Source organism: Pomacea canaliculata, linkage group LG4 (genome assembly GCF_003073045.1).
Source record: "Pomacea canaliculata isolate SZHN2017 linkage group LG4, ASM307304v1, whole genome shotgun sequence".
Lineage (NCBI taxonomy): Eukaryota > Metazoa > Mollusca > Gastropoda > Architaenioglossa > Ampullariidae > Pomacea > Pomacea canaliculata.
In genome coordinates, this window is record NC_037593.1 from 215,157 (window position 1) to 241,358 (window position 26,202).

The 26,202-nt window shown below is 37.7% G+C and overlaps 1 protein-coding gene across 3 annotated transcripts; it reads left to right on the forward strand.

The window, feature by feature from the left end:
- The first annotated feature begins 94 nt into the window (after window positions 1–94).
- On the forward strand, window positions 95–26,116 carry LOC112561019 (ataxin-2-like protein). 3 transcript variants are annotated; one of them, XM_025233142.1, is made up of 21 exons: window positions 95–405; window positions 3,500–3,554; window positions 3,995–4,054; window positions 4,318–4,389; window positions 8,163–8,316; window positions 8,672–8,796; window positions 9,348–9,436; window positions 9,704–9,889; window positions 9,997–10,223; window positions 10,494–10,970; window positions 12,524–12,570; window positions 16,463–16,563; window positions 16,821–16,881; window positions 17,285–17,441; window positions 17,927–18,057; window positions 18,224–18,329; window positions 18,903–19,399; window positions 19,790–19,985; window positions 20,438–20,455; window positions 24,231–24,365; window positions 24,754–26,116. In XM_025233142.1, exons 1-21 carry the CDS (start codon window positions 326–328, stop codon window positions 24,813–24,815), a joined length of 3,036 nt encoding a protein of 1,011 aa, XP_025088927.1. In that variant the 5' UTR covers window positions 95–325; the 3' UTR covers window positions 24,816–26,116. The 3 variants fall into 3 exon arrangements, with proteins under 3 accessions (XP_025088927.1, XP_025088929.1, XP_025088928.1); XM_025233144.1 differs by having other exon boundaries at window positions 96–405; window positions 18,903–19,363; XM_025233143.1 differs by lacking the exon at window positions 20,438–20,455 and having other exon boundaries at window positions 96–405.
- The last annotated feature ends 86 nt before the right edge of the window (window positions 26,117–26,202 follow it).

Sequence of the window (26,202 nt, forward strand, 5' to 3'; positions counted from 1 at the left end):
TATTGTACACATAATATTTTAATGATTAATTTAAATTGGCACGAGATCAGTGACAACAATCAGCTGCTTGTTAAAAAAAGCGATAGTGTGACGTCACTTGTGTTCCTCCGCTACCTTTTGGCTGATCGCGAGCGATGAGGGCTCAGCTGGACGACGTCGCTTGATTACAATCCTCATACTTTTCCTGCCAAACAGTCATAACTGTGCGCTTTACACAGCAAGTACGTGATTATTAATGGTCTGTTTGCTTGTAGATATCATCGGGTGATCTGAGGATCACAGACATTTTATAAGTACTCAGGATCTATAAGTGAACATTTTTGAGATGGCGACCATGACCACAAGAGAGCCGAGGAGGACGAGCAGAGGGGCCTCTTCTAGACAAGTGAATATGAACAACACAAGGTAAAAATAACATGCAATGTTATAATAATAGATAAAGATTCTGGACCTGTTTTAGCGTTTACATTACTATAATTTTGACTTATTCATTTTTTTTCTTGCATCTTTTTATTGGGGCGGAAATGATGTGTTTGCAGTTGCCTGCGCCATCTCGCTACTAGTGCTAGATGTGGTTTGTAGGCAGTGCAAGCAGCTTGCCATCATCATGCATGTTCATACATCCGCATTCACAACAAAAATCGCCGAGGTCATTTGAAAATGTTAAGTTTGTGCGATATATTCTTCCTTATTCATCTGTTTTAGCCATGTTAAGTTTAGACTTGACAATATCTTAAACCGATATTGCTAATTAAATATAAAACTGCAGCTTACATGAGTTTCTATTACTAAGAGTTGATAGATATCTACGTATGACAATAACAAATAATACACAGAGCTCAGATGGAAGCACAAGTCATGATTTACCTGTGAATGTTTAGATATTAAGTATTTGTGCATGACAAATTGGTAGCTGGTACTTTCTACCATAGAACAAGTTGATCTTTTTTTTTTCTACAGTTCAGCAATTTCACAGTTAAGATCCTCACATGTTCAATTGATTGTTTTTGTTTGAAATTGATGTATGCATAGTCAGTAGTCTTACGACTGATCCCAAAATGTAATGAGTACAGTGGAATAGCAGCTAACCTTCATAATTAAATATGGTAAAAAAAAAATGAGGGTTTTTTTTTAAAGTTTTGCTACCATTGGCTGTACAGTAATCACTCATTTATCACGGGAGATGCTTTCCAGAACCACCCGCGATATGCGAAAATCCGCGAAATAGAAACGGTATATTTATTTACGGTTCCCAGTCACTTCATCCCCTAGACTTTTAATCCCCAGACACTTAATCCCTAAACTAAATCCTCAACTATAAAAATTATGAAGTCAGCGAAAAATTTAATTGAAATTCAAATCATGCTATTAACTTCAACGTCATTTGAACATCTACAACATTAGTTAAAGTTCATATAAGCTAGTAAATTTAATGTTCTTCAACAATATGATATGAAAATTGTTCTTGAGTGTCGGGGATGAAGTGTCTGGGGATTAAGTGACTGGACACCTTTATTTACATATTTTTTACACTATATTAAGGTTTTATAAACCCTCCCCTATACTTTTACGCTACATAGACCTTTCCCATTTCCTTAAAGGGATTCTAAAGGCTTGTTATAAGGCTGTGGCGACGGTCAAACGTTTCAAAAATATATTTAGTTACAATTACAGAGCATGAGAGCAATACAGGAGAAATAAATGATTCGTTTCTCACTTAATTACCACTTATTAGCATTATTTCGGTTGCCGATGTTTATAAAAATTGAAAAAATCCAGTGAAATCGACCCTTGTGTCCTTCCGCCGAGTAACCACGAAAGCTTCCCGAGATGATCAAGCAGAGGAGTCTTCTTGTGACGTCAGTCTCTGACAGGAAGTGTCTGTGTCTGCATCTGTATCATTGCGAAGATTTGATGTCGTCTTTTTATTCGTTTGATGCACTCTGTTTATTAGGCTCTTTCTTTCGGAAGGTGATGAAAAGAAAATTTTGAATCTTTTTCCATCTTTTCGTGGCAATCGGGTGCAAAACATTTTCGAGGCATGGTTCTCACTATGGAAACCACACGTCATGGGCTCACGTGACGGAGAACGAGACTTTGTGGAAGCAAATAAAGAGTCCCGTGTAATTTCTCTTATTAAACACAACATTCTACTACAAACCTTCAACATTTTCCCGCATGAACACACATATAAATAGACGAGATTCAAATTTATCCTACTCTTTATATGATTCTAAGCAGTTTTATTTTGCCTTTAGAATCCCTTTAATAACCATTCCCACACTGTTCTGTGCATGTATTATACCTTTACAGTAAATAAAAGAACAAACACATAATGTGTACTGTAGAGTAATATAATACCTGTAATAGAACGAAAGTACACAAAGCTCCACTGTAATGAGCCATCGGGGGCTGGGATACAATGCAGCGCTCTCTGGTTGGTCTCATGCTAGCGATGCTGGTTCTCATTTCAGAGTAAATACATGCACTGTTTACCGTAATTCATATTAATTTTATTTTGTATAATATTTCTTTATTATTGGAATAGAATTAATATTAGTAATATATTTGGAGAGTGCTTTTTTCATCTAAAAATTCGTAATATATATTTTTTCCGCTGATCAAATTTCGCAGAAAATCCATGAAGAATCGTATATCTGCAAATCATTTTTCCCCATTAATTTCTTATAAAAACCCTGTGAAAGGTGAGGTGCGAATTGGCAAGGGATTAATTACTGTAGTAATAATCAACAGCAAATCTGTATTCATTAACCGGTGCTGATGATGGAGCTGCTCTTTAGACCTTCCTTCTCTAAAGAGGCATGAAAGTCATGAAGCTTTTTTTCTCTTATCAGTTCAATTCCTCTGATAGAGAACCATGTTGATTTAAGCTCCATTTTCATACGTCTGGTTATTCTCCTTACCACCTACTCCCATTGATACAAATACACTCACAATGGAAATTATGCAACACCAGAAATAAATTTTTTTTCTTTTAACATTGTTCTAGTTCCTCTATGTGTAACCTTGTTTTTAAGCATTTAGACCAGTGGTTCTTAACCGGGGTTCGGTGAGTCGGTCTCAGGGGTTCGGCGGAGCCTCCACCATGGAGGTCAAGACACACCCTCAATTGACTAAAGAAGGGTTCGGTGAATGTGCATATGAAACTTGTGGGTCGGTACCTCAAACAAGGTTAAGAACCACTGATTTAGACTGTAAAGAAAGTTGGACTGAAGTGGTATATAATTTATTTGCTGTATAAGACAAAAATAGCATGGAAAATGCTGCGAAAACTTTATATCAGCTTCACCACTTTGTTTATTTACAGATTATGACACCATTTTCACACTTTTTTCCTAAAGCTTCAAAAACATCTGCCAGCTTTGATTTTACTCTTGCATATATTGTGCTAAAGAATTGGCAATCTAAATTCAGTAATTACTTGATTTAATAAAATACTGCCTCTGGAAGGTTGCATTGTGTTTTTTAAAATCAACAGAGTTCCACCAGGTGGAAGTGTGCGTCGCAATGGTTCTTCATCTCTGATGAGTCAGGTATAACATGCCTTCTTTTTTGATTGGTTACTGGCATTATACAGTTTAGAAAGTTTTCCCAGCATTCACTTTCTTTTGGTTTGTATGTAGCTTATTTTGTCAACATTGTTTAGTGTGAGTGAACATTTGGTGATATTTCTGCGCAGTACTGTTATTTTTAAAGATATGCAAGTACTGTGAATGGCAGTTACTGGTAATCAGTTGTGTGTTGTTGGGTTTTTTTTTGGTTTTTTTTTTTGGGTTTTTTTAAAAATTGTTTCAAAACAGATTTTGGAAGACAATAATAGTATGATACACAAGTTTATCTGGGGGAATAGACAGATAAACTTGCAGTTATTCACCAACACATTTTCTTAAGCCCTGTTACTGAAAAACGTTAATTCACCATATTTGTTGAACAGTGAAAAATGTTTTTTTTTTTTTTTTTTTTTTTTCTCAAGATGCATCCTGATGGAATCTATTCCAATGAGAGAATGGTTTGTGGACTAGTAAACATGCTTGTAAGTATTTTAGCTTTGGTGACCATTTTTTTCATTAGATAAGAGTAAAGTTTACTACAATGCCATGTTCATGAACAGTAAAGAAGAAACACATTTGACTGCTGGAATTTATAAATATTTTTGGTTAAAATTCAACATTATAAAATAAGTTTTTTGTAGCCAATCACTTTGACATTTATTTCAGAGCATTTCATTTAAAGAAAGACAACAAATTTTAAGCACAAAATGCACCATAGTTCATGGAAGTATTATTTTGTTTACAGGGTTACAACGTTACTCTTCATGTCAGGAATGGCAGTGTTTATGAGGGTGTATTAAGCACTGTTGGCCCCAAGGTACTGTTGATTTTTATATAGCATTTTACTTTTGCACAAATTGACAGCCTACCAACACAATTCTCTACAGACGTACAGTAGTAGGTCATGTGAACTGTGTAACATTTCTGTTTTACTGCCTCGAGCTGCATAGATAAATAACCATGGTGGTAAATTTGTTGCAAAAAAAAAAGAAGAAGAAAGTCAAAGTTAGAAGACTATGCATCAGAAATTTAGGTCAAATAACGATGGCTATCTCATGCATTAATCCGTTTTCATTTGCGAAAGAATGAGCAAAGTCTCTTTATTTACACCAAGAGCAGTTCAAGCAACTGTGCAACTGATCAGTCCCAGTTGTAAATTTTCACACTTGGAGCTTTTGTGACAGTTCATAAGTGAATGGACAAACATAATTGTAATAGTCATCTATAGTTGCAAAATTTGAAAAACATCGACAAAGCTTATAATGTGCTGTTGTGAAGTTGTTCTTCATTGTTTACTGCCTGAGTCTATTGTGTTTGGGGTTTTGCACCTTCACAATCTGCAGGTTCAGACACACAAGGTTTAAATACCTTCAAGGCTAGAGAATAGTGTTTCACACTTGTCTTTGCCAATAGAGCACAAAGGGATACTCAAGGCTTGTGATAAGGCTGTGGCGACGGTCAAACGTTTCAAAAGTATATTTAGGTGCAATTACAGAGCACGAGAGGAATAAAAGAGAAATAAATGATTTGTTTCTCACTTAATTACCACTTATTAGCACATTTCAGTTGCCAATGTTTATAAAAATTGAAAAAAATCTAGCGAAATCAACCCTTGTGTCCTTCCGCCGAGTAACTGCGATAGCTTTCCGAGATGGTCAAGCAGACGAGTTTTGTATTGTCTGTTGTACCCGATGTATTACTACACCTACTGGCCATGATATGCTGACCAAGACAGCATGCATGTCATTGGCTGTGACATATTCGCATGGATGCAAGAATTTGCAGGGCTTGTTGACTGCGTGTGCAAATTGCCAACTTCGAAAATAGATAATTAATAAACAGCTGTTTTATTATCTAAGGTGACCAGACGTTTCAGGAGCGAAAGCAGGATGCATGCGAAATATGGTGTCATCACCAACAAAGAGTGTCAAAAAAGGAGGTGGGGGTGACCTTTCCTCTGACTTTGCTTAGTAGTGGTGCTTTCAGAAGCAGATCTGTCCACACCACTATAGTATTCTATTTAAAAAAGAAAAACGGTATTAAAAATTTAACAATATTCCTACCTTATCTGCTCAGCCATTTTTTGAGGACGTGAGGGAGGCGCTGTAACAAATTATCGTGCTGACGATGGTCTGGCACTTTCATCATTTTGCGAGGCTGTTGCTCCAAAACCGTACTTCATAGATACATGAATCTTCATGTAAGGTTTCGGTTCATGCAAGATAGTGTCATAAAATGTTTTTACAAAAATTTCCTAAACTTTCATTGTCTAAGTTGCATTTCACAATTCTTGTCTGAGGAAGCAAACTTTGCCACATAGTTAATCATTCAAATACCTCATTATCATGGATCTTCATAGGAAGTTTTGACCCAAATAATTGAAGGCTTTCTGAAACATTTTTCCAGGACAGAATATCTTTCAGTGCAGTCCAATCGAAAGCGTTGACATTGTCAAATTGGCCAATTCTCTCTCTGAGATACTTCACAATTATCATAAAAGTTTACAATTGTCGCAACTACGTCATTTCTTCTAACCAACCCGGCATGTTCCAAATCAGTAAGTCGCATGCATACTTCGTTGGGGAGGAAGCGTTAATGTGAGCGAATTCTAACAGTTTTACTTTACACGATAAATTCTGGTCACCCATCGAACACTGGAGCCCGGAGAGCGACAAATAGGGATCAATGAGAAAAGGCAAAAGCCAAAACCAAAGGCACGGATGCGAGTCAGTGTGCTGTTATCAGATTTTTAAATACAAGCAGGACATTGGTCGTCCTACCCGGGGCACGAGGTCAAAATCAGGACGTCTGGTCACCTTATATTATCTCTATTTGTTTATAAGTGGGACTAATTGGGTAGGTCACTGCACAGTAGAAAATATATTTATACTATCGCTACTTATAACTGGATCTAATTGTATAGGTCTTTAATGTCTGCATGCACAATATCAGATAGATGTGGCACCCCCACCCTATACTTACACATTACACTCTCACTGACACCTTAGTTTTTGTAAATTAAAAATTTTGTTGGATTTAGCTAATTATATTGATAGGTAATGACTTGCGTTTGCCAGACTGTAGTGCTTAACTCTCACTATACGTTGCCCTCAGAAATACAAAATAAATGCTGCCTGCCTTATAATAACAGTTTATTTTAAAACTTTATAATATAAAAGTTATTTTTCATTATTTTAGGAGTACTTGATTATAATTGTAATTGTACTCAAGTAACAATTTTTTTTTTTTAAACCGCATCTAAAACAAAGAGGAAGATGATACAAAGGGCCGTCTTTTCTCATTCCCAAGGCAGACATGTTGGTTGTGAGGAGCTCTTTGATTTCAATTTCAGATCTAGTAAAAAAATGTCCAATTCTGATTTTGAATCTGAAAGTTTTTATTCAGAGGAATGACTGTCTTTTGTCTCCAAGCTATGCAACCACTGTTCATGACAAAGACGTGAAAGTTGTTTACTGTTTATGATTGCTAAAGGTTACTAATAACATCTCAATGCATCTGGCATAAATTTTTACAAAAAGAAAATGGTTACATTTATAAGACCTAGACGATTTTTGTCATCATTTTACTCTTGGGAAGAACGTTTTTATGTGATATCCTAAAAACAGCATAAACGTTGAAACAGCAATATCTTTGGTAAATGTTATTAAAATTTAATGAAGTTGTGGTATTCTAAAAAGAATTAATTGTGCCTTAAGATTTTGTATATTTTTTATATATTGTCTCAAGGCTAAAAAAGGTTCCTTCTTTGGAACATTGATGATTGGCATTCAACATACCACACTAACAGTTATTCATAATTAAATTTCAATTTCTGTGATTTCTTTGGCTTTTTCTTTTTAATATCATAAATGTTTACTTAATTTTCTTTAGTTTGGTATCCAGCAAGTCTACTTTTGCAATATATTTACATTTGATCAGCAAGTTTTTGCAACACAAATTAGAAGAGCCACCCAAACTTCCAGTATAGTAAGAGTTTAGCAAATAACTGCAGTAATGTTCTGATGGTTTCATTTGCCATATTGTCAAACATTTTAGGGGTAGAGCCAGACAAACCTAGCAGATGGGTACAGTGTTTATAATGATAAGATGCACAAAAATGTTGCTTGCAATAAATGAAATTCAGAGGTTGTTTTTATATACTTTTGTGAAAAATTCACGGATTAATCATCTTAAAAAGTACAGTCATATTATTTACAATGTAATTTTGACAACTGTTTTTTAAAAGCATTTTTAAATTAAGTGCATCGTGTTTTCTACATAGCTGATTTTATTTTTTTAAAAAAGGAGGCACATACTACTTTAAATCATGCACCCATCAGTCCGCAAATGATTTGCCTTTAGCATCCATTTAGTATTCCGGTGGGTGTTTTTTTGTGTGTGAAAATGTTGAGAATTGTAGTTTTTCATTTTGTTGCCAGCTGAGATTTTTAGAGTACCTAGATTATGCTAATGTTTATCATTGTCATATGTCGGTTGAAAATCTACGGCATAAAACAAAAATAGCGTGAACAAAAGTAATTTTGTCTAGTAACTGGAGCTTTCTAAAGGCATAATTTTTAACATTTGCAGATGGAAATTTTACTAAGTGCAGGCACTCTTTTGAGACCTAGTGCAAATGGCCAGTCCCCAAAGCCTTTGAACAGAGAGGTGATGAATATGATCTTTAAGGCCAATGATATAGTATGTTTCTCAGCTGCCAATGTGGATTTTGATGCATCTAGAGGTGAGGATTATTCCCGCCCTTTTTTTTTTTTTTTTTGTCTTTTAAACTGATTACTTTAGGTAATGTGAATGGCATTTGGACTGAAAATGTGAGATTTGAAAGGTGTGTCACTGAAAGTAGTGAAGTAAAAGTAATATGATGTTATTCCAATGAAATAGTCAACCTGTTAAAGATGAAATATGGTCTTGCCCCTGCTTCACATGATGTACTGTGATAGAAATTTGTTTGGTAGAAGATTAGTAACTGATGGAAATTTTTATGTTAATGCTTTTCTTTTTGAGTGGTTTTAGTTGTAGACAGATCAGAAGAACTGGATGAAGTGTTAATGGGTTTTACATTTATTTTTATTTTTAAGCGGATTCATTTATAGACAGCTCAATTACTAGGAATGGACAGAGTACAGAAAGAGAGATGAAAGAACTTGAGCCATGGGAGGCTGGCACAGGTGATGATGCCAGCTACACATTAGATCCCAATGCTGTGAGTGTTTGTAGAAGATTTATTGGTTTAAAAATTTTTACAGTTTAGGCTATTGAAAGAATAAGGTGGTTTTTTTCTTTTACTTATTTTTGAAATCGCAAGTCTAGGAGTTAAAATTGGCTAAAAACAAGTTATAGATAAGTAGGCAGGTTGCTGTATGTTTTTCTATTTAGAAGAAAATATAAACAGTTTTTATGATAGTAGTGCTGTGCATTTCTTTGCTTGTAATGGATGCATACTTTCAAAGATCTATGAATTCGGATCAAGTTTGTCTCTGTGAAACTTTTTTTTTTATTATTATAACTTAACTATTTCCCAGTGTATATTGAGCTATAACAGCCTCTTCTACAGTTACTAGTTATCATTTAAAAGTTGTTTATAAAAAGAGGAAGAAACAAATAGAATTATTGAAAAATAGAAAAGATCTTAATTTTTATTGTATTATTATTTTGCATATGTTAAAACAGTTTTGCAAGGAAGTACAGATAATGTGTTAAAGTACAGTACCTTCAGATTGCTCTGGTTAAAATCTGTTACGAATTGTTTTCCAGAATGGTTGGGATGCATCTGAAATGTTCCGCAAAAATGCAGAGCGCTTTGATGTGAAAAGTACATATGATGAAAACCTCTCACAGTACACGTAAGGGTATTTTCAGAAAGTTTGCTTAAGATTTCTTTTTTTCAGGTGATGCTTTTAATAAAAGTTTCAGCGTCATGATGTTTTTACAGAAATTACTCAAACTGTCATAGTTGTAATACTTTACAAGTAAACTTAAACTGTCAGTTAAAACAAGTAATTTCTGTTGAAATGGTGAATGTTTAATAAAATTTTTAGGATTTTTATATGATCAATAATGATAAAATATTTTAAGATTGAGAATGAGAACCTTTTTATTAACATGTGCAGAACACCACTGGTCAGAAAAAATGACCAAGACTACAAAAGAAAAGAAGAAGAAGCAGAACGCATTGCTAGAGAAATTGAAAGCAGTGAAACCTACAAAGCTCGTATTGCTCTTGAAAATGGAGACAGAGATGAAGAGTCCAAGTTCAGTGCTGTTTTGCGTCCTGGGGAAGGTGGCGCAAATAATAGGTAATTCTAATTACCAAAGAAGTGACTAGCACTTCAATTGCAACATCTGTAGATTAGGTTTGTTCATGTCTATGAGTGGGGTTTTTTGTTTGTTTGTTTGTTTTTAGGTCAGTACCTCTCAGTAGACGCCCCCAGATTTCCAGTAACCAAAATATGCCAGTTCATCAAGTGTCTGCAGCAGCAATGCAGCCTCTGCCACGAGATAAGCGAACATGGGAGAATCACCGTTCAGTTGTAAGCAATCCTTCAGTCCAGCAAACTTGTGTGCCACCTGCTGTCCCTACCCATTCTCATCAGCGACGACCAGAAATAAATGACCAGAGAGTCAATGGAGGCAAGTCATTTCAAACGGAAAAAAAAAAGGAGCAAAAACTTTGTAATCATAAACATAGATTTCAAGTGCATAACTGCATGAATCATTGGTCAGGCTAATTTCTTTCAAAAAGTGTTTTTATAAATGGAGTTCATATTAGTACTACTTTCAATGGTTTCTTTAAAGATGCATCAAGGAGGTGATGCAAGAGGTTTTACTTTTTAACCAATTATGAAATTAAGGAGTCGGGTTTACCTGAGAAAGCTTGAATAACATATGTTCATTTTGTAGATGTCACTAAAGATAGAAAAGGTGAAGGCATTCACCTACGTGCCCAGAAAGCCATGTCAGTCTCCAGCACTGCTATCAGTCCTCATGGTCCTCAGCACCATGCAGGGACTCACCCTGTGACACCTCAGCACCATACAGGAACTCACCCTGTGACACCACTGCAGCAGCAGAGCTGCCCACCTGTAAATACCATCCCACAAAATCATATTCAACAGCAGCAAGGACCTACACCATTGATGCCACCACCTCAAAGTTCCCAGCCCTTGCAGTCTGTGTCTACTATCCAACAGCCCAGCCAGCTGCCTGTTGTGGCAGCAGCTACACCCTCTGTTCCCATACCCACACCCGCGTCTGTATTGCAGACTTCTGTAGCTTCTGTGACAGCTTCACTAGAAAAGCCAGAACCATGCCCAGCATCACCTACGACTCAGGTGCAGGCCCAAACTAGTCAACCAGCGGAACGCAAATCTCCAAGAGGTATTGTTGTTTCCTGTTCTTGGGCATTGCCTAAGCTAATGTACATCTGTTTCATTTTAAAACATTTCCATCTGAAAGTAATCATGGTCATATCAAGAAAAGTAATAATTTTAAGTCACAATGTGACTTGTAAATCATGTATTTAGCCAGAAATCATTCTTGTTGGTTGTCACATACAGCTTGGCAATTTCTGTCAGATAAGGATTTTTTTTTTATCTGAATTTAATATCAGAAAAATAATTAACTACAAAACAGCCGATTTCCCTTACACAATAAACTGAAAATCCCCTTTTATGGAAAAATTTTTTTTGCTACAGCCACTCCCTTAGGCAGTCCTCTTTCAAGCTTCTGGGGTCAGGTTAGGCTCCAGTGTGAAAGAACACACTATATTCCCAGTTGCCATCCCTCTCCAAGTCCAGCAGACCCCAATACCTACCAATACAAAGAACAAAAGAAAAATCTGAGCAGAAATGAAAAATCTTTATAAATTTTCTTTCAGTCTGCAAGTTATTCGATTTAAATTCACCATCCTACTAATTTAATATGCTCACCTGTTACGTTTAGTCCATGAACTTAACTAAACATAACAGGTGAGTATATTAAAAAAGCAACGCCTCAGCAGTTTTCACCTGAATAATTGAACAAATTTTTCTCTTTTAATAAATCTGGTCAGAACTCAAGATAGCACCAAGAAAAACTGTCAAGTTTCCCCACCCCATTCGAGAGCATGAACAGTCGAAAAATCACTTTTTCTTAGACCTAATCTTTACAGTTTCAACTAGTAAAGCTTGTCAGTGACGTTACATCAAAAATTACTTGTTCTCAGCTCTAATTTTTACAATTTCTATTCGTGAAGCTTCTCAAGGATGTGTTATATCACAGAAAAAAACAGTTGTCATCAGTTGCATCTGTCAATCACCATCTGCCCACCTTTCCTTTCTTCCAAATGATTTTTTAAAAAATAAAACAAGCCAAACAAATTTTTTGTTAATAACCTACTTTCAAACATAATAAATGACCTAATCGGTTAACTTTTTGAGCTGTTAAAGGGCTTTAGTCCATACTAGAATAACTCCTGCATGCACCAATAGTTTCTACCCTTTTGCATTCATTCATGAACAGCGTGATGTGTTGTATGACACTTTCCTAGTTGAGAACAGCTTCAAACCACAGTGAACCAGATCGTAGTGAACGAGTTAAAAAAAGTTATTTTACTATTTGTGGTCTGCTGGAAATGATTTAATATTGCATTGTCACCAGAAATGAGTAAATGGTGGAACATTCAGACTTCTAGGTAATCTAGGATAATGGGTGAAAAATCTAAGTCGAATAAAAGTATGTAATAAAAATAGGTTTGTGATACTGGTAAATTTAATAATGTGATGTGTATATAGTCAGAAGTCATAATGCTTGCTGGTAAAACTGTGTTCATTTGACTTGAGTGTGGATTGGCAGCTTCCCCCGCAGTCCCTGGATTTTGAATTGCATACATCGAGTTTGTAAGACATGATTTGGGGGGAAAAAATCTTTGTGTATGAATTTTCTGATTTCAGATAAGGAAAAACTAGAAGGTCTGAAAGATTTTCAACGAAATTTTAAGGTAAAAATGATATAAAGTTTCCTAACAAGATGATTTGACTGATTATGCCAAGTACATAATTGTTCAGTGCATTGACTTTTTTACATGTAAACTGATGGCTTGGGTTTATATTTGTAAAGTGCATTTACTTAACAGTTCAGCCCACCTATGCTGGTTAGCATAATATAGCGTAAAGGGGGTATTTGTTGACTTTTATGCCTTGGTAGCTTTTCCAGGTTCTTTGACTGCACACAAGCACAGTTCTACTTCAGTGCACTCCTTACAAGTTTATGCTTTAAAGATAGCTTTTGTCACTTTGCTCCTTATTCGAAAATTTGCACTTTATCCATTGGATAAAGGCAAAGTAGCAGTGGATACCAGGCCTGGTTGCACAATACAGATCTTTACAAATGCAACATGTGAAAATCACTTTAGGTTATAAATTTTTTTTAAGTTTTACTTGAAGGTTTGAGAAAGTAAACCATTTTACAGGCCATAATTTTTACATAAGGCTAGCTGTAATTTATGTAAATAGCTGGAGTTTTAGCCAGGGTTTCATTTGTGAAAGGTGGAACTGCAACCTACACTTTGCAGACGACTTAGATCTGTTAGCAGGGGCTAAAGGGAACTGCAAGACCTCACCAACAGACATGCAGTTCAAATGCAGATCAAAATGGAGACCAGCACTGAAAAGAGCAAAATTACGATCAGTGGCAACGGCAAAGCAGTGATCTATATCAGTGGTTCTCAAAGTATCTCGGACCGCGGACCACTTTACTTAAGTAAAAAATATGTCGGACCACCAAAGCCTAAAAATCACTCTGTACTATGAATTTCAAATTTAAATTGCGCATTTGTTTCATTACAATTCAAAACTAAATGTTCTTTTGTGACAGTAGTATAGTAATAAGTTGACATAAAACTATGTACCTCATTATTTGTAATTAAAATGTTAATGCGAGGAATGCATCACTTTAAACATCACTTTGCTGACATATGACAACTGTCAGCCGCGGACCACCTGACTTATGCCCGCGTGTCGCGTAACGCGGTCGGGCGCCGCAGGACTCGCTCTCTCACAGACGCACTGACAATCGCACAAACTATCCAGCGCCCGGCGCGAGCAACAAAGCCAATCACTCCTCAGTGAACATAAAACACATACACGAAATACACTACAAGACTAAAGTTTATTGGCGGCCGCAGGATGCAACCACCAACCCAAGATAGAAAGAAAAATACACATATATAAAACAAAAAACAACAAAAAAAAAACAAAACCCCACAGTGGGGAATCCCACCACTAGCGCACACAACTGAGCATTTAGCCACGCCCCTCTACTGACGGTGTCTGCGTGCTCCGACACGACACAAACTTCCCCCACAGCGCACCCACTGATCCCCCCTCCCGGCCACTGCCTGGGACACAATTACTTCTCACTACCACAGGTTAATCACGGGGTCACGCCCTCATCTATTGTCAAGCACACAGTCCTCGCGGCTTGAATATCTTGGTTTCACCAACAGTCCGCTGATACCTCGGCGCAGGTCTGTTCGCACGCAGGTACACGTAGTTGGCTGGCCGATGGCAGTCCGTTAGTCCTCCGTCCGTCTGTTTGCTGCTTCACCCCACTAGGTTTAGTGAGCGGGTGTTTGAGCCTGCATAAAGTGGTGTGCATGAACATCGTACTCCACGACCATGCATATAAAATCACAAGCGTCCTTTGGACCAAAACCAACAACAGCGTCGTCCGCTATGACAGACGTGAAACTTTACTTACACATAGAGAATACCCTAACAAAGTCTCAGATGCTAGCGCAACATAACTACCCAAATAAAGATCCCCCAAAAATACAGATACAGCACATAAGTTTATACACAAATCTCTCAGCCTGTCTCTCACGCACTTCGCACACTTGCGCATCGGCCGGCTAGCCACTAGCTAGAAAAGATGGCGACATGAAGCTCCAACTACTCACCCACGCATTCATTCTGCCGCACGCAGAAAACACAGGAGAAGGTGGAACTGCTCCAGGACACGTCCCCACCCCGGGGAGAAAAAAGGCACACAGCCCCGTCCTGAGCACCACACAGAAGGCTCGAGATGCGGGAGGGACGCACCAACACAGGGAAGCACACAGCAAGCCCTGGGTACATCAACGTCTCCTCGCACCGACGCTCTTCTCTCACACTGCCGGTCCGAACCCAGGCTCTCAACACAAAAACCCAGGCCCAGCTCTGGGTAGAGGAAAACTTCCATCCTCCCCTCGCTAATAGGGTTTTCGCCCTCCTGTCCCGTCAGGCCCCGCAACAAAAGACCCCATCAGGTAAGCGCTTGACTTACGGTGTCTCCCGATGAGGATCCATTACCAGCCTCAGAAGAGCGAAAGGCGACCGCGCCTCCCCCTCGGGCAACCCCCTCCGGGCCCCCATACCTCGACTACCCACCCGCAGCAAGCGACACGCGACACCGTGGACCACTACACTTTGAGAACCACTGTTCTATATGGATGGGGTACAGTTCAAGGAGTGAGCAGCTTCAAATAGTTGGAAACCACCCTCTCCAAGGACAGCAGTTCCGCACCAAATATCCGCATCAGGATCTTAACAGCAACAGTGGCAATGGCTAGACTAGATCAGATTTGGCAGACATAAGATAAGGTTCAGTATCAAGTAAACCCTGGTAGTGCAGACCCTGTTCTATGGATGTGACACATGGACTCTGTGGACAGTAGGGAGAATTCAGGCATTCGAGAACAAATAGCTGAGGAGTTTGCTTCAGATCTCATTCAGAGAATATAGAACCAGTGGCTTTTGCACGAAACAAGATTGCCACACTCATAGGACACCAGGAACCTCTATAGTCAACAGTCAAGCAACATAAGCTGGCCTTCTGTGGTCGTGTGACCTGGCACGCCTTGTTGAAGACTATTTTTCAAGGCACCTTAGAGAGTAGTTGATGCTGTGGTGACCAGAGAACTGGCTTACAAATGTCATAGACTGGACCGGTTGTCCTGTACAGGACTTGCTGACTAGTGCCCAAAATAGGCAAGAGTTGGGGGGCCCTCTCAGCTACCGGGGTTATCCACGTGCTACCCCTCCAGTAAGTGCTGGTCAAGGGACGACCGACTGATGTAGATTATGGTTAGGGTTAGAAGAAAATGAAAGGATTTTTCGTTCTTTCCTTCCTCAAGTTTCTATCTCGTCTTATTTTCTTGTAAATGCAGATGATTTGCCAGACGTAGGTCGAAAATATTTTGAAATTTCCGTTTGTTTGCTTTTGTAAAAGTAACAGCGAATCAGCATCTCCATTATTTTATAACATCAGTTTATTGACTTTATTTCTTCTGGTGACATGAATACTGGCAGGCATTTACCTGTACTATAATTCCTTATTTTATACAGAAAATATGAAAAATATTTTAAATGTTTATAAGTTTTTGCTGGTTTTTTTTTTTTCTCTCTTTCTCTCTCTCTCCCCTTTGAGTTTTTTTTGTTCTAGTTCATTCTGTTCAACACCCAATTTTAGTTTTCTATTCACCATATCTAATGCGTAGTATGAACATCTGCCTTGCATCCATGCCACCCAAGAGAGTTGTTAAGAGAGACCATCTGCAAGTCCCAATGTTCCTTTTAAAAATTAAAAGCAAACCTTTCTCCTACACACAATTGACAATGAACCCAGCCAAAAACAAACCAAAAGAACCCTAAAAATTTCATTGTTCTCATTAATAATCTTATTAAGGGGCAGGGGTAGAGGGGAGCAGTGACTTGATTACTTAGGTTGAGTTTAGCTTTTCCTGAATTTTCTGTCAGCAGGAGACCCTCATTTGCACCTTGAGGGTTAGGTGTCTGTTTCACATTGACTTTTATATATGCTGCTAGTTTTTCAATCAACACCCTCTCTTGCAGCTTGAGGATGGAGAAGACCATAAGGCTGAACGTGCACAGGAAAAAAAGACAGGGTTAGAGGAGAAGAAGGAGGAAGAGAAAGTGGAAAACAAATTATTAGAGTAAGTTGGTGTCGGGTTACTTTTCAGATATATTATTGATTATTGAAGTAAGGTTTTTTCATAATTTGTGTTGCAATAAATACTTGATTTTTTATGGAATCTTGGGTAGAGAACATGCAAAATTAAATTATACCTCATGTTACAAAAATGAAATTCTCCATAGAAGGGTTGTTTTTTTTTTTAAATTTTGGATTATATCCTTGTCATCCATATCATTTGTCTACAGCACTGGCAGTTGTTGTCTTTGTGCTTTTCAGTAAAGTGGCCCATTCCAACTTAAATCCAAATGCAAAGGAGTTCAAGCCTGCTTCATATGGGGTAGATATGCTAGCTTTCTCTCCTGACCATATTCAGTCTGGGTGTTTGTGAAATTTAGTCAACAAGTATATGGAAAATTTTAGCAATGTATGACCAGTGTTACTTTTCACATGATAAATTTTAAAGCATAATGTGTTCTTATCATTAAGAGTCACTGGCACTTCATTAGCTAAAACTTACAATACTATCTCCTTATAAGGAACTCTTGACTCTGAACTTATGCTACTTGCTACTAGAACAGTTGGCAGTCAACAGATGCTGTGCACTAAAGGTGTTCATTTTAAAGTTTTGATTTAGTATCATGATATCGTATAGAGCAGGGCATAATTAGTCTCACCATCTAGTCTTTTGGTGGACAGTTTAGCCACATTGATGTGTGTGTTCGTTTTTTTTTTTAATCTAGATGAAACCAGCTCCGTCACCAACACCACCCAGACAGTCGCCAGTAATACACCCGTCATCTGTGGTTTCTATGTGTTCTCCTACTTTATTTAGCAATGTTGGAATACTTGCAACCGGCCGTCAGACCATGGCCCAGAGCAAAACTTATCCCAAGAGAGGTGAGGCACTGGCAGGGGCTGTGTGGAGAGAAACCATTGCATTACACAGACGTTTAGTGGCTGCCATAGTTGTACTGGTCAGCTTAAGACCAAACATAGCTACCTCTCATTACACAGTCATGACAAGCCATTGCTAATAGAACTGTCAGCTTGAGACCAAACAAAGCTACTTCTCATTACACTGACATTTGGTGGCCACCATAACTAGTTGTACCATCCATTTGATAAGCACGTAGATAATAAGATAATATTCTTACACTGGGATGATTATAGGTTAATGCACATGCTGGGGAAGATTATAAGCAAAACGGAAGGTGACAATCGTGAATGAGAGTATGATTGGGGCTGGGGGGTTGTGTGTGTGTATATTGGCATCAGAGGAAGTAAATTAACTTGGTGTGGTTGCTGTATAGCTCGTGGGAGGGACAGTTTAGATTGGCACCAGAGCAAGTAGTATGACCACACGTGGGTGGATGCTGTTGCAGCTGTGGTGTCAGTTCAACCAGATCCTATGCTAGCTACAGGACAACCACTGCTTGCTCAGCCTTCTCCTTTGCCTACACAATATCTTTTTCAAGCTGTACCTCTACCCCAAGGGGCCACCTCCACCATACAGGTCAGTGCTTAGGGTTAAATGAGGCATCCTATGGGGTCAGGACTCGCACAACTTGTTTCTCCAGTAATCTTGAATGTTGTGCATATATCACATGCTCCCAGGCATCTGTTATAGTTTTTAAATTTGTTTTTCCTTGATTTGAATAAATGTATGTTTTAAACCTTAGGTGATGCCGTCTCGCATTGCACCCAACTCTGTCCACATGTCTCATCAACCAATGGATCCTAGTCAGGTTTCTGGACAGCCTACACATTCAGCTCATCAAATATTTGGTAAGCATAAAAGTAGTGTTTGACTTGTGCGTGCAGACCATGCCTTGAGAACGACTGCTTTAGATCGCTGTTTCTAGTTTATAAAAACACCGTAAGTTTTGGTATATGACAGATGGTATTGTATATATGCATTTTCAAAATACTTTTACATTTTTATGAAAAACGGGAAGTGTGAGGGAATGAAATTGTTTCAACATGTAGATGTATGTAGTATCTAGGACAAGCACTATCTTAAATTGCCCTTGTGGATAAATAAATTGTAAAATCAAAATTTTCATTCTATGTACCAAAAACTTGTTTGTTTGTTTTTTTGGTTTGTTGTTGTTTTGTTTTTTGTGCTACACATGTAGTGTTTTCACATTCTATGGTTAAAAAAAAACAACCTTTAAATATATTCAAATCAAAGATTTTAAATTTTGGAGTAGTTGCCTGACCTTAATTGTGATAAAAGGTTTTCTGTACTTCCTTTGAAAATGTTGAGTTATAAAAAAGTGCTAACTATAAATGATGTTTCTTAATATTGAAAGTATTTTGTTGCACTATGATAGTTAAAATTAATTTTTTTTAATAAAGTGGCACAGCAAGCACATGGCCCAATACCTGCCCACATGGGTCCCCATCATGGTGCTCAGGCCATGAGCCATCCTCAGCCAGCTCACACCCACATGCAGCAACACCAACACCAGCACCAGCACCAGCACCAGCAGCACCATCCATCCTCAGTGCCACCTGGTCCTCAGGGTCAAAGCGGCCAGATGACACCACATCCCTCTGCCTCGCCCGTCCAGCACTTGGGCCCTAATGGACCCAACCCAGGTGCCCCTCAACAACATCATGGACATGCACAAGGAGTTCCACCAACATCTGGAACCCCTCAGCCCTCCCTAAATTATGGGCAGCAGATAGGGCTGCAGGGTCATCCTCCTCTTCAGCCTGCCCATGCACTGCCGGCCCATACACATGTTGGACTGAGCAATTCTAACCACCAATCCTTGCACCATGTGCCTGTCAACTACATGACACACACGCTGCAGGTAGCAGAGGGCGGGTTTTTGGCCTTACCTTCATTGGTTGGTTTTAGCTTATTTTAATACTTCTGGTGGTGGCTTCGTGTTAGTTTATGTCTCATAAATCATTGCAATTTTTGGAACAATCATTAATATTTACGACATCTTACATTGCTAAAAATGCAGTATTTTTATAATTCAGATATTGCCACATAAATGCTTCATTGAATAACTGCCATGATTTGAGTATCATTTTGCAGCCATTTTTTTTTTAAAGAAATAATTAACCATGGACATTTTTACCATCATATCTTTTCTTTGTTTGGTTTCTTTTTTTTGGGGGGGGGGGGTTCCCCCCTTTTTTCCATCTAATTTGATTCTATTATGTTAACATTTTATGTGACTTTCTGATTCCTTCTATGCATGATTTTTTTTTTTTTCCTTGTAATGAAGGCAGGTGGTGGACAGCTGCCTTTCAGCCAGGCAGGACCTAGTGCTAGTGGTCCTGGACCAGCTCATGTTCAACACAATGCACCCATGGGTCAGTACAATGTAGTGGTCATGCCACAGCCTCCTCCTCACACAGTCAATCAGGCAACGCTGTCAAACCACCACCATGGCCATCAGTACCAGCAACATCATGTGCCAGGTGAGTTCTTCATGCATCTGCATACACATACACATCTTGCATATTATTTATTTCAAGAAACATTCAACTTAAGAAAAAGCTTTGCTTTTTTTTTGTTTGTTACACATTTGTAGAGCTTGAAGAATTCCAACTTAAATAAGATTTGTGTGTCAGGCTGTCAGTTTTCTGCCGTAGAAAGACTGCTTAAAAATAATGTTTCGTCAGTTTCAATGGTGGCTACACAAGGGAAACAAAGGGGTAGTAAAATTGTTTTCCAGTCATCACTTTGCCACTTTCATGATAAATTATGGGATGAAACTTAATTAAGTGATAGTAAAATATTCCCTGCCGATCACTTACCATATTTGTGGTAACAGTAATATCAGAAAGATACCTCTTGACCATGTAGATTGTAAACTGCATTAAGCTAAGAATACAAAGATGTGTTTTTTTATTTTTATTTTTTTTTCCAGTTCACCTTTGTGCAGCAGGTGGGGTTTATGTTCTGATTTGTTGCATTCTTTCATTTTTTTAAATTCAGTTTAAAGGGTGGTGGCCTTGTTTTGAGAAGCAAATTTATTTGTGTTGATTAATGCATAAATTTAAAAAAAAACCAGCATAAGTATTTTTCTTTCATGGAGGATCACAAACTTTTACGCTAAGTAAGTTCATTTCATTTTTAACATAAATCTGCCAGTGGTTTTTCTCCTGTCCATTGTGACAACTTGCTGTTTGCACATGTAAGTGCAAGTGTATGCATAAAAGCACACATTTGCACAAGTTGTGTGCCTGAAAACTGCTAGTGCTAAAGGATCAAGGTTTTCTGATTCACTCCTGCTTCTCCCTCAAGTTATTAACTCAGATGCACTGGTTTGACGCCAAACAACCTCCCTTTCTCAAGAGAAAAGTATTTTGTGCAGTTTTGTCAAAAGTTTGTTGTTGTCAAACACTAACAGCTATATAACCTTGCAATGACTACTATGCATAAGGTTACTAAAGTGATACTCTTTTTGTCTTACAAAAGGAATTTCCCTTAGAAAAGAAAAGCTGACAAAGAGATGATGTCAATTCTTTGGTTCCCAGTCACTTAATCCCCAGACACTTCATCCCCAGACACTTCATCCCCTAGACTTTTAATCCCCAGACACTTAATCCCTAAACTAAATTCTTAACTATAAAAATTATGAAGTCAGCGAAAAATTTAATTGAAATTCAAATTCAAATCATGCTATTAACTTCAACGTCATTTGAACATCTACAACATAAGTTAAAGTTCATATAAGCTAGTAAATTTAATGTTCTTCAACAATATGATATGAAAATTGTTCTTGAGTGTCGGGGATGAAGTGTCTGGGGATTAAAAGTCTAGGGGATGAAGTGTCGGGGATGAAGTGTCTGGGGATTAAGTGACTGGACACCCAATTCTTTATTTATAAACTGAAGTTTGATGTTTCGTGTGCTTAATTTAGTCCAGCTTTGAAGTACAAAGTTTCCTCAAAAGAAAAAAACCAGTGCCTGGGGTTACTGCACCCCCACCCCCACCCCCCATCAAGCTTAAATGGGTTTACTTTTCTTCATTTCCAAAATAATTGTAGTTTATGTAATGATGGTTGCTATTATTTAATATAGACATTCTTTTGCTGCCATTTTAACAGCATGAGCATTGATGTTTTCAAAAAAATAAAACCCCAAGATCTTTAGCTGTGGGGGAATATATTCTTTAGTTTGCGGTTTGATTTTGCTTTTTTTTTTTCAAAATTGTGCACACTTGTTTTTTGAAATTTTTTAAGTTTCCTTATGATAAATCCACATTTTATAAACATGCATGGTAAAACAAATTGAAACATAATGCACAACAGCATTATATTGCAAGTGCACTCCATTACTGATCATCTCTTCCTCCAGACAACACAGGGTGTTGTTTTTTTATTTTTTGGGGGGGGGGGGGGGTTCTTATTTTTGTCTCTGAGAGTGCACCTGCAAAATTTTAAAAGAGCATTTTCAAAACTAAATTAGCATAACATTTTTCTTGGATCCTTTTTTGCCATGCAAAAGATCTGGTTGCATGAGGATATATAACAATAAAGCCTCTTATTAAAACCTTGTCTATTATGACCCCTCTCTTAATTATCACCTAGAAATTTTTCATCTGTATATTTGGCTAGATAAACGTCATCTCCATTATAACTTCTTCCCCAACCTGACTTATAACCAATAGTTGGTACTCCATTACGATATTTTTTATAGATGTTGGGAAAAAGGACATTTTAAAAGAGACTACTTCTGACTGTTTATCCTATATTATTTTCTGTGGAAATCATGTAAGAAGAAATTACATTTTTTAAAGTACATTTGAAAGGGGCTGCCTGTTCATTGGGTTATTGGTCATTTTGACCCATACCATAGAACTCCACTCATACTTAACCATCTGAGTCGAATCAACCTCATAATAATCATGTTATCCCAACTCTGAAAACAAATGTCTCCAGGTCCCATAATGATTGTGCCAACTGGCTCCAGGCCCAAAAGACCAATTGATCTTCAATGACAGGAGTAGCTGTTAACGTTACATATTGCAAACAGACCCATGCGTTATTGAAAGAACTTCAGCCACCATCCTACTAAACAAAACAGAAAAACCCACTTATTCTCATCAGTCTGAATAGAGGCATAACTTCCAAAATACAGTTTTCTCTTTTTTTGAAAAAAAAAACCCTCAAAGCATTACTTTTGAAAAATTATTATAAAACTTTCAACAGGTGAGATATACAAAATTTTCAGTATTTTATTAAAATCATAAAAATCAGATAGCACTTCATGCTGTCATCATATCTTTCTGATGTTCAAAAGAAGAAGAAAATTTATTTTAGGCTGATTTAGCTAGTAAAGGGAGAAAATGATGGCAGAAATAGTCTCTATGAGTTGCTGTTGATGTTCTGCTGATCTGTAGTCAGTTCTTACACAGCAGCTGCTTTCTAGTAACTTGGCTGTACGATGTCAGAAAAAAACAAACTTGGAAGCCCAAAAGAGTTGGGAATTTAAAGACCATACTTGCCTTTATATTTGCGGTCCGGTGGCGCAACGGTTAGCACCTGTCACCAATACAGTGAAGATTGGCTGCCCAGAGTTCAGTTCTCGTCTCGGGCATGCTGCTCTTTCTCTGCACGTGGCATCTGTTTACAAGGCTGGCTGCTTACCGTGATATAGCCTCAGTTGCTGGCACGGCGTAAAACACCAATTCACACCACCACCACCCCCCCTTCCCTTTATATTTAGCTTTTGGCAAGCAATATATCAGACATGATAAATTGACATTGACAAAGGATTAAAAGAGCCCGTCGATAATGATTGATGCATAAACTGTTGATCTTAACTAGGGTCACTCCTCCCTTTTTTTTTTTTGTTATACTACATGCTTGTACAAGATACATTGACATTACTTAGCAAGCATGTGCACACTACATTGCATTTAATAATAATGCAAAGTTTGTAAAGCGCATACTCGCACTCCCAAGGCGCATGCTCTTAGCGCTTAAGAACCAGAACAAAACCTGGACAGCATGCTTGGGACGGGAAAATAAATAGCATATGAACTGTAAAAGTATAAACAACAATACAAAACAAAGAATAAAATCAAATGCAGAATACACAAAGAGGATCCAAATAACGAAAACCAAGAGTCAATTTGTAGATTGTTTTGCTGTTACCAAGATTTCAAAACATCAGTAACTAGCAATCACACTAATGCATTACAAACAAATGCTGCCTACTGAATGCCATAAAAAATAGTTTTTCATACATGTTATAAAAACTTTGAACACATTCATGTTTTCTGATCATACAATAACTTACATATTCAGAAGTTGGTGTATCAGAAAGATTTTTATACAACAAGGATTCAGAAGATTTGGGCAGGAGCAGTTATGTTCTGTGTGTAAATAATTGCTTATAAACTTAAAATGAGAGGTTTGCTTACATTTTTCTAGTGGTCTGAAAATATATTGCTGTTTGCATGTTTAAAAACCATTTTTTGTATCTAAGTTTTGTTATTTTTTGCCAAGTTTGTTTTGTAACTGGGGGGTGGGTATTAGCATCTACATTTTTTATGTGCAATTCCACCAGCACCCTTAGCCTTGTATGCTTAGAACTGGCCGTAAAAACTAGTACATTCTTAAACTTTTTTGTGCTTGATATGGCCTTCGCTGCTGACACAGCATTAACAACAACCTTGTTAACTTTTTTGTTTACAAGTTTATTGTATTTCAGCTGCAAGTCAGTTACACAACACGGCAGGTCAAGCACATGCATTGATACCAGGTGGCATGTCCGCTGCCATTCCAGTGTCTGGGACAGGACTAGTTGGCATTCACCACAGCCAACTGCCTCACTTTGCTCCTCCAGGTAAAAGCTTTGTATTACATGTAACATATTAAGATATCCATCTGCCCCTTCCCAGACATACATGATGAACAATGTTTTATTTTAAAACCAAAGCCTTTATGCATTTGTATGGGTTTAAAGACCCAGGAAAGTTAATATACTGCTCTTTTAAAAATAACAGTAGTTAATGTAATAGTTTAAAATCCTTGAAAATTAATATCCTTTTCTAATAATAATAGCTTATTTAAAAATAACAGTAATTAATGGTTTAAAATCCTTGAAAAGCAGCAGAAGCTTTCAGAAGTAGTTTAGAAAATGGCGGCAGGAAAGTCGTTAACTACTGTGACTGACATGTTGTATTTGCAGCAGATACAAGCTGACTGACCATGATTTTGTGCTTATGTTGCAGCTATATATCAACGAATGCCTTGTCCTGTTGAAGTGCAAGGAAAAGAAGCAGGACATCCTTGATCATTGGTGCATCTAGTGTTGAGTTCTGTAATGTGCCACTCGCATCTTTGTTGTGCAGTTTTCCTGCATGACCAGGAATGGTGGTTATGCAATAGACACCCCTATCTGGTGATGCTTGTCTGTGATGTGCTAGGAAGAGGGACAAAAAAAAAAACTAACATGGATGCAGCTTGTGGAAGTCACCTGCATCAGGAGGCAACAGTGCACATCATGGCAAAGTGCTACCATTGTGAAGCCTGTGGTTTCGCTAGACAAACTTGTGATGAGGAAATGCTTGTGCTGGCCCCGTAACAGTAAAGTGTATTGTGTGCCACGAAAGTGTACAAATGCAAGAATTTCCCATAAAAGGTTTTCGTGCCTTGCGCTGTCGGTGATCCTTGATCTGAACTTAACAAGTATCATCAGTTGAAGTCTACTTTGTGATTAATTGAAGCATGCATCGTGTTTGAAACATGGTAAGATGCTTGCGAAAAAAGCAGAAGAGTGCGTGTGTGCCTGTGTGTCACTGAGCTTATGACTGCAAATGTGTTCAGGTTTCTATGTACATGTGAACAGCCATGTCTACACTAAGGTCTTCTGGAACACATTTTCTTCCTAAGGCACAGATGATGTCTGAATCTTTTGATGCGCATACATAATATGCCCAGAGCTGGTCTACTGATTGTGCCTAGTTTGCACATTTTAGAGAATCTTCAAGGCACAAAGATTTTCAGTCAGTTGTTAGCAGCTGGATGACTGGAATAAGTGATGTTTCTGGCAACTTGGATAGGCAACCTGTATATTTTCCCCTAAAACTTAAAATTTGTTGAACAGAAAGACATTAATCCCACATGCCCAGGTTTTGGATTAGATTTGAACAACTGCTCGCTGTGGACATCAAGCGTACATCATGAAGATTGAATGCTGGCAGTATAGTATGGAGACTTTTTTTTTTTGCCAAGATTATAATATAGGTGATGGTGTAATGGAGTTAACTGCTGTCATTTTATCAAAGGAAGAGTTGTGATTTTTTGTGAATTTGATTTCAAAATGTTGAAAAAACATTGCAGAGAAATCTTTCCCACAACCCTTTAACAAACCACCTGATCTAATGGAACTTGCTCCTTTTTGCCGTAGAAAAGAATTGCTTTATTTCCATAAAAGATCTTGCCGAAAACGTGACATTAATTCCTACACTTTATTTACTGTCCCAGCAGTTGTGAGCAGTTGTATGAATGGAAAGCCCGAACATCAAAACAAGACTTTAGAAAAAAAAGAAAGAAAGAAGAAAAATAATAAAAAAAGAAAACACTTGGAAAAAAGGTGGAAATGTTCTTGTTTTTGTTTAACTTAAGATAAAAGTGCACACAAATGCTTTTCCAACATTGCACTTGCTAAACAGTTACTA